The sequence below is a fragment of the Arachis hypogaea genome, chromosome 9, assembly GCF_003086295.3.
Source record: "Arachis hypogaea cultivar Tifrunner chromosome 9, arahy.Tifrunner.gnm2.J5K5, whole genome shotgun sequence".
Lineage (NCBI taxonomy): Eukaryota > Viridiplantae > Streptophyta > Magnoliopsida > Fabales > Fabaceae > Arachis > Arachis hypogaea.
Window position 1 is genome coordinate 46,706,293 of NC_092044.1, and position 8,926 is coordinate 46,715,218.

At 32.3% G+C, this 8,926-nt stretch overlaps 2 protein-coding genes across 3 annotated transcripts; both read left to right on the top strand.

The window, feature by feature from the left end:
* Positions 1-2,964: 2,964 nt before the first annotated feature.
* LOC112710940 (guanosine deaminase) lies at positions 2,965-5,542 on the top strand. The gene is made up of 5 exons (XM_025763429.2): positions 2,965-3,303; positions 3,781-3,840; positions 4,277-4,467; positions 5,031-5,135; positions 5,240-5,542. The coding sequence occupies exons 1-5, from the start codon at positions 3,261-3,263 to the stop codon at positions 5,426-5,428; spliced, it is 588 nt and encodes a 195-aa protein (XP_025619214.1). The 5' UTR covers positions 2,965-3,260; the 3' UTR covers positions 5,429-5,542.
* Positions 5,543-5,929: 387 nt separating this feature from the next.
* LOC112710942 (guanosine deaminase) lies at positions 5,930-7,670 on the top strand. Of its 2 annotated transcripts, none has more exons than XM_029289082.2 (4): positions 5,930-6,250; positions 6,489-6,679; positions 7,244-7,314; positions 7,398-7,670. In XM_029289082.2, the coding sequence occupies exons 1-4, from the start codon at positions 6,202-6,204 to the stop codon at positions 7,555-7,557; spliced, it is 471 nt and encodes a 156-aa protein (XP_029144915.1). In that variant the 5' UTR covers positions 5,930-6,201; the 3' UTR covers positions 7,558-7,670. The 2 variants fall into 2 exon arrangements, with proteins under 2 accessions (XP_029144915.1, XP_025619215.1); XM_025763430.3 differs by having other exon boundaries at positions 6,054-6,250; positions 7,210-7,314.
* The last annotated feature ends 1,256 nt before the right edge of the window (positions 7,671-8,926 follow it).

Below are 8,926 nucleotides of genomic sequence, written 5' to 3' on the forward strand. Positions count from 1 at the left end.
TTAAACCGATGACATTCAATCTCAACCAAACTATAAATCAAGATGAAGGCCGATGATAAGGGCCAGGAGCATTCAACACCACCTCACTGATTATACACTCATTTTCTTAAGTGATTCTTTGCTGACTTGAGCGTCGGAGTCCTTTTTGCAGGTACCATGCCTGGGTCCGAGTTCACAAGGATACTCCAATTTTGGGTCGAGCTATCAGACGCCTTTGAGTAGAAAAAGACCGACGTATAGTTCAAAAAGAGTATCCTTCCCAGAACAAATAGAATATTATGATATAATATATAAAAAAAGATTATGTCTCCTAAAAAAAATTCTTATGTAACAAAATAAAAAATGTAAAATTTCTAAACATAATTGTGAATCTATCTTAATTTTTCTTTTTTGATATATTATTATAAGAGTAAAGTATCGTTTTTGTTTAATTCCTAAAGTTATTTTTAATATTTAAATAATCATATTTAAACTTTTAATATTTTAAAAATATCTCAATATTATTCTGTCGTTAGTGATCTATTAATAGAATTGACGATAGAATAATATTAAGATGATTTTAAAACGTTAAGAACTTAAATAAGATGAAAATATTGGGAACAAAAATGATACATTACTATTAAAAAAATTATCAAATTAAATAAAATAAAAATAAATTTTAACAGAATAAATTATATTACAAATTCAAGATTTTTACTCATACTTATAGAATGATAAGTAGATAATCTTTAAAAAAAAGAATATAAAACATATACAATAAAATATAAATTATATTTTTGAATAAATAACTAATTATTTATGATCATAAAAATTTTGAACGTAGATAAGACTGACCACAAAAAATTAAACTTATGTTATATCTATAAAAAATTAATATTATTTGACAAAATATCCAATCCTTATATTTTGAGTTAACTTTGTTAGAAAAGCATATTAATATAATGAAACTTAGTCCTCCTGATGAGTAGCACTAAATTTATACAGGGTAAAAAGATACAGATGCGTTTGCTTAAATCCTTAAACAAGAACAGATTTGTCCAACTCAGTTAGTTCAATATAATTATGAAATAAAAACAAGCAACAATTAAATTTTCATTTACTTGTCATCTTTCAGCTTATAATATTCAGATCATCCTTAATACACGTCCGTTCATTTCACAAGAGACTATCATTGAGCAAAGAAAAATAATTACAGAAACAAGTCAAACAACCACTAGATATTTTGTTTTCTAACAATATACTATGCATGTTAATTCCCACCCATTTACCAAGACAATAATAACGACCAAAAAATAAAATAAAAATAAAATACCAACAACAAAAAAAAGAGTTGGTAAATATTATAAATACAATCTATAAATGAAAATAGCATCACTAACCATTGTCATGAGTAGACACATTTAGTGATATTAATGGAATAGGATGGGGCGGGAGATGTCTTCCTACGATCCAGTTTCGTCTCTAAATTTATTTTCTATTTCTGTTTTTATTTTTCACCATGGGAGAATATTATTCTCCATCCTCATTTTTTATAGGGTTCTATTCTTTGCAGAGACCCCATTTTTTATCTCTCTAATAGTTTTGACTAATTATTAATTTTCATAGGAATAGAATTGAAAGTATCCATTATATACAAAAACAGTAAGATTTTATACAAAAAAAATTTAAACAATAAAATTGTGACTTTCAAAATGACGTAGTAGGAGACGCCATGGCAAGCCAGAGCACAGAGTAGTGGACGAGGTGGAGGAAGTGGCAGCAGAGAGGAGAATGGACACGACGACAGAGTTGTGGAAAGGAATGCCACGAATATAGAAAACGACACAGTGATGGTGACAGAACAGTAAGGGGTGACATTGCGGTGAGACGGGTGAGTGGCGAGGGAGACAGAGAGGTTAGATAGAGTATGGATGACGTTAGAGATCTATGAACTAAAGAAGGGTTATACAAATGAGGATCACGAATTTTAAGAGTCTCTATATATGACATATGAAATGACTAAAAAATATAGATAGAAAATAAACTATTAAGAACAATTAATTAAATGTAAAATTTTAAGGATTATCAGGGACGGGATCTCCGCTCGGTCTCCGTATTTGTCTCGAAAAAATTTTATCCTTCATCTCTATTCCTGTAGACAAAAATTCTCCCAATCAAATCTCTATTTAAAGTATTTCCCACAAGAATTTCGTGCCTCAAAAAATTTTACCATCGTTAAATACATTGATAATAATATAGACGAAGCCAACAAAGAATTTATGCAAAATGATTCCTTTCTGCCAAAAAAAAAAAAAGCAATAATGGAAGAAGATCTTGTGGGAAACTTGCGTGTAAGAGACTAATATGACTTCAATAGCAATATACACTCACAAGAAAAAAAATACAATGTTAAAGAGACTAAAATATTTAGGTAACGTTTATTTTGAGGTATTGAGATAGAGATTGAGAAATTGAGATTTAGTATCATGTTTGTTGATTCAGAGATTGGTACTAAAATTTCTGTTTCTGTCTCTAAAATTTTTTTATTTCAGTACCTCTAAAATGTAGGGACACAGAAGACTAAATTTTTTAGAGATGAAAACTAAAACTTTAATAATATTTTATACCTAAAATATTCTCATTTCAATTAATTATTTTTAATTTTACTCTTTGTGCAAATTAAATTAGAGTTTCATTTTTGTTTTAATTTTTGTCTTCCATTTTGTATCAAACAGAATACTGAAATTTATTTCAATCTCTGTCTCTTAGTCTCTGTCTCTCAATCTCAATTTTTTTGTCTATATCTCTCCACCAAACGCTACCTTAGATACCAATTTAATTAAAAGAAAATTCGATCGGGAATGCTAGGTAAACAATGACCATATGAATAACCACCAATCAAATAAAAATACATTACATCCTAATTTAATGCTATTAATTAAATTTAAAATTAATTTACTCTTTTAATCCTATTAATTCACATTATTCACACATTGTTTAAGAGTGTTATTGTTTACCGATACTTTTTCAATTCCGAAATTGATTTTATGAGCTCTGCAACTTTGCGTGTTACTTCTTGCTTTCCCCTACCTCTTTTCGGGATTGGTTTTCTGTTTTTAAGGGAGAAAACGATCCTTTCTCTCTGCTCTGTTTCTTTTCTTTTCTTTTCTTTTCTTTTCTTTTCTTTCTATATCATGATCCTGTAGTTTCCGCAACTTGCTCCAACACCCTCAATTTGTTTTTCTAGATTCCCTCTGTCTACTCTTCTTGTTCATCTCATCATGGAGGATGCTACTGCTGCTGCTACTACTCCCACTGCTAATGGTATACATAATTTTTATGTTTTCTCTTTTATGGTTGTTGATGATGTCATTGCAAACATTGATGATCCTGTTCAATTAATTGTTAACTTCAAGACAATTGTGTTTGTGTGAATTGGACTCTCTTATTAATACTGTATCTTAGTTGCTTTATCAATGGAGGTAAAAACAGATCTTTCTTTTATAGTTTTATTATTGTTATGGATGAAGACAAAATTGAGTTGAAGTGAGAATCTCAATTTAAGCTTCTTCAAGGGAGATCAGAGCAAAATTTGCTCTTTAAAGTGTGTTCATTTTTCATGAATCAAGGGATTGTTGTTTCTTTTCCTCATCATCCCTTTTGCACTTGTAATTATTCATGATCCGCATTCAATTCCATTGAAATTTCTTTTAACATAACATTTATACTTTTGCTGGCTTTACTCCCGTAGCTGGAAGAATTTCATTGTTTGTTAATCTCTTTATCTGAATTTTGTTATAGTGTTGGAAGCTAAAGATGGAACTATTTCCGTCGCTTCAGCATTCCCCGGTCATCAAGAAGGTATCAGTACTTTTCTGCACATTCTCTTCTGAACTCATAAGAAATACTATATGGTGGTGCTTCAATTAATAAAACTCAGAAATTATGAATTTATAGAAGACAGGAAAGCTTAGTTACATGGAAAATCATGAGTTGAGCATACCAAGTTGACTTCCTATCATATGAATCGCTTATTATGGGATCATAAGCTTGGAAATATGATTTGGGGGGTTTGATGCAGTGATGCACCCCTTGATAATGGTTTGATTTATGATTTAACAAAAATGATATCTCCTAATTCACAAGGAACTGAAAATAGTTGCATACAACTAGACATGTTCTTCACTAAGGATGGGATCCTTTCCATTTGAAAATACATTTTGACATAATTGAGAGGATTCATTCCCTATTCGCTACGGATTACCTTAATTGGTGTTGTTTCCTCTTGTTGCACCAGCTGTACAGGATAGAGACCACAAGTTCCTCTCAAAAGCTGTTGAAGAAGCATACAAAGGGGTTGAATGTGGTGATGGAGGACCATTTGGTGCTGTTGTTGTACAAAATGATGATGTAGTTGTAAGCTGCCATAACATGGTTCTAAGGAACACTGATCCCACAGCTCATGCCGAAGTTACGGCTATCAGAGAGGTTAAATTAATAGTTAATTCTTCCAGTACCAATTTTCTTCTTGACGTCTGGAATCTGAGGTCTATATCATTTCTTGTTGAGGGTTATATTATACTATAGAAATCTTTCTGGAACATCTAAATCATTGTACTCTGGATTTTTTTTACCAGTTTTTCTTGATTTCTTTGTCTCTTGCTACATTCTAATCAAACATATATGAAACCTGGATGTGTATTAGAAAGGCATGTTAAGCAGATTTCTTGATTTCTTTGTGGCTGCTGTCATATTTTATTTGCTGTCTCAGATCTCAAACTTAAGAGAATTTTAATAAAAGGCTAAAAGCACCACTCAAAGATAAATAGAGGAGACTGGATGCGAGTATTTTTGCAGAAATTTCATTAGTTTGATCAAAATTTGCAGCAATCATTTGACTCTCTTTATGCTGATGCTGCTATCTCCTATGTATGTTGAGCACCTTTATGTTAGCCTAATATATTAACATTTTGTAATGATTTTTTTCACATACTTTATTTATTGAGGATGTATCATTTGGACCTTAATTTGTTATTGTACATCATCTGTAGGCATGTCAAAAGCTAAATCAAATTGATCTTGCTGACTGTGAAATCTATGCTTCATGTGAGCCTTGTCCAATGTGCTTTGGAGCAATTCATCTTTCAAGAATTAAGGTTGTGAACCTTCCTCTCCCCTCATTTTCTCCTCACACCAACTATTTCTCTATTCCTTTTTTAATGATATCTCTCTTATCTTTGTCATGTTGGCTTCTAAGCAGAGATTGGTTTATGGAGCAAAAGCAGAGGCTGCGATAGCAATTGGTTTCGATGATTTCATTGCTGATGCGCTGAGAGGCACTGGTTTTTATCAGAAGGCTCAATTGGAAATTAAGAAGGCGGATGGTACCGGCGCTGTAATTGCAGAACAAGTGTTTGAGAAGACAAAGGAAAAGTTTTCTATGTATTGATTATTAATTTAATCTTCTCACCATTGAGCAAAACAATTGTCCAGAAATTATTTCTTTTGAAAACAGCTTCCATGAATTGAAGCAATATAAAAATTACACTCTCATTATGTGTTATGTTCTTCATGTTATCTGCTTAATGCATTATATTATTGCTGATATGTTTAGTTTATGACTTGAGAGTTGATTAGTGAGAGCAAACTCAAACCATGAAATTTCTTACTAACTTGAATATCCAAATGACTATTACTAAATAAAGGAAGAATTGAGATTATCTACTTTTTATTTAATTAGAATAAATTACCATTTCTAACCATGAAAGATTTAACCATTGACAACTCTAATCATAAAATATATAACTTAATTTGATATCCATCAAAGATTGGATTAGTTTGATAAAACAACTCAAAAATAGACAGTATTTTGGGTAGTTTTGTCGAACTAGAACAATTTCTGATGTTAGATAACTAAAGATATTTGATAACTAAACAAATGCATGTTACTGTGATGGTCATTGGTGGAGAGTAGTAGGCAGGAGATGGAAAAGTGAGAGAAGAGAGAGGCATCAATTTCAGAATTTTCGTTGTCTTGTGGGGCTGGTGAGCCAAGCCAGTCATGCACCCCTTTCCTTATCTTCTAGTTTTATGCATGGAAAACGTGTATTCTTTGTTTTGTTTGTTTCTTTCTTTCTCTTGCCTGTTCCTAAACCTTCCCCAACTTGCTTCCAACTACTGTTTTCTAGATAACCTAATCGTTGCTTCTCTTTTCATCTCATCATGGAGGACAACGCTGCTGATGCTGCCGCCGTCCCTCGTACTGTGAATGGTATAGTCCTTCATAATTCATGGTTTCGCAAAGGTTAAATGAACATAATGATGTTCGCTATATTAGGGATTTCTCTTTATAACGTGTGTTTCAAGCATCAAGAGCTTGTACCTTGATTTGCTAGCATATCAGCATGCCGAAGGAGAATATCTATATTGCTAACATCAATCACAAACGCAATTTAAAACCATAAATTCATTTTCTCTTACATTGTTGTTCTTTTCTCTTTTTACATCAGCTTTACAGGATAGAGATAACAAGTTCCTGACGAAAGCTATCGAAGAAGCATATAAAGCTGTTGAATGTGGCGATGGACGACCATTTGGTGCTGTTGTTGTTAGAAATGGTGTAGTAGTTGTGAGCTGTCATAACATGGTGTTAAGGAAGAGTGATCCCACTGCTCATGCTGAAATTAATGCTATCAGAGAGGTTAAATTCATAGTTAGTTCTTCTGTTAAAATGTGAGGACTATAACAAGCCATAAAGCTATATTGAGGAAATGTTTTGTGAACTCGGTTTTGTTTAGTATATTGAGCCGACACGCTTGTGATGTGGTAGAAATACCACGACTAGCGTTATATCTAATCAAACATCTATGACATCTTCATGTATATAAAAAAATGGCATGTCAAGAAGATTTTAATTGCTGTTTTTTCTTCGTTATTATCTTCTATATAAGTAAACAAATATTCTGAGTTTCTAGTATTGTTGTTTTGGCTCTCATCTTTCATTTGCTGGATCTGAGTGTGAGTTGCAGAAGTTTCATATGAATTTTGCATAATTCATTTGATTCTCTTATTGCTTCTATATATTGCTTAGCTTATATGTGAGAATAGTGTTAAGTTGACCTAATATATTTACAATTTTTTTTCAATTTTCATTTTTTGTATTCACTTTTTCATTTAACTTCTTGGGTGTATCATTTGGGAACTCATTTTGTTGTCGTAAATTATCTGTAGGCATGTAAAAAGCTAAATCAAATTTATCTTGCAGACTGTGAAATCTATGCTTCTTGTGAACCTTGTCCAATGTGCCTGGGTGCAATTAAGCTTTCAAAAAATAAGGTGGACTTTCCCCTCCCTTGTTTCGTATTGTATCTCATTTTATATTGGATTAACATATCTTTGTCATGTTGGTTTCTTAGCAGAGATTGGTTTATGGAGCAAAAGCAGAGGCAGCAGTTGCAATCGGATTCGATCCTTCCATTGCCAATGCGCCTAACCAGAAGTCCGAATTGGAGATTAAGAAGGCAGATAATGGCAGAACAAGTAATTGAGCAGACAAAAGGAAAGTTCCTTATGCCCTGATTGATTACTTTAATCTTCTCAAAAGTGAATGCAAAGAATTGTTCTGTAGATAATGTTTCTTTCTGAAACTTTTCTTTATGAATTGAAGCAATATAATAAAATTTTCATTCTCATTGTGTGCATTGCAAATATATTTAGTTTACGAGTTACTTTTGAGAATTGCTTTGGGGGGAAAGCAACCATGCCAGAGAAAAAAATATTATCAGATCAAAATGGAGTGAAAATTTTCATGAATAAATTTGTTGTATAAATTTACAAAGAATATATGTAAATTTCTCCCATCCCATTTTTAGTATACACTAATTGAAGCTACAAATGTGAAATTTATTATGAAGTATCAAGCTTCTATTTTCATAAAATTGGATTTTATATTTACTTCAAAATATGACAGAATTGCTAGAAAGAAAAGTATATGGAACCAAGAGGTTACCAGCAAAAAATTAAACAAAACCACATTAATTTATATTAATTATTAATTTTAAATTTTTTAAATTCAAAATTTAAAAAATTTAAAATTGATTAAGTAAACCTAATTAAAACCTATAAAAACCTCCCTCTTCTCTCTCACATTAACCTACTCACCTCCAACAATCACACACACAGACCTCTCTCTCTCACCAATGCTGCTGGAAGCGCCGGCGACTTCCATGCTCTCCGCGACGCCCTCAACAAGTGCATCCAAGACAACTGCTTCAACACGAAGTCCACCTTCACTTCGTCACCGACGAAACCATCTCCTCTTCCCTCCTCAACCACCTCCTTCAAACCCTATCCACCCTCAACCGCGGCGTCACTCGCAAGAACGCGTTTGATTCCCTCATCACGCGCCTCTACGGTGCCGTTTGATTTCCAGCTTGGGATCTCGGTGGGGCTTTCCACTGTCGCCTCGCTTGGGAACCCATTTGATGGTGATGCCTCGAAATCTCCGTTTCCCACTAGTCAAGTACGTTAATTACATTCATATTCACATGCCAGCAACACAAGACAACAAAAAAGTGTTGGGAACTGACTGCAACATTTCCTTCTCAAGCACATGCCCGAAGTCTCCAACTGCCCAATCCAATTCAATCGTAATCAATATTCAATATTTATTTATGTTGAACAAATCAACATTTTTGCAGTGATTGCACCATACCTAATTAATGTACTCGTTTTGGGATATTAGGTGCTATTTTGATGATTAAAGAGACTGCAAACTACACAATTACAGAATTATAAAAAAACATTAATTTAATATGAAAAAAATATCCTAATACTTAACAAAAGAAATATCCAGTTATATTTTAGCAAAAATAATTAAATATCTATAAAATTAAAAAATATGAAATTCTTAAAGAAATAGAAACATTCACATTTGCAATACAAAAAA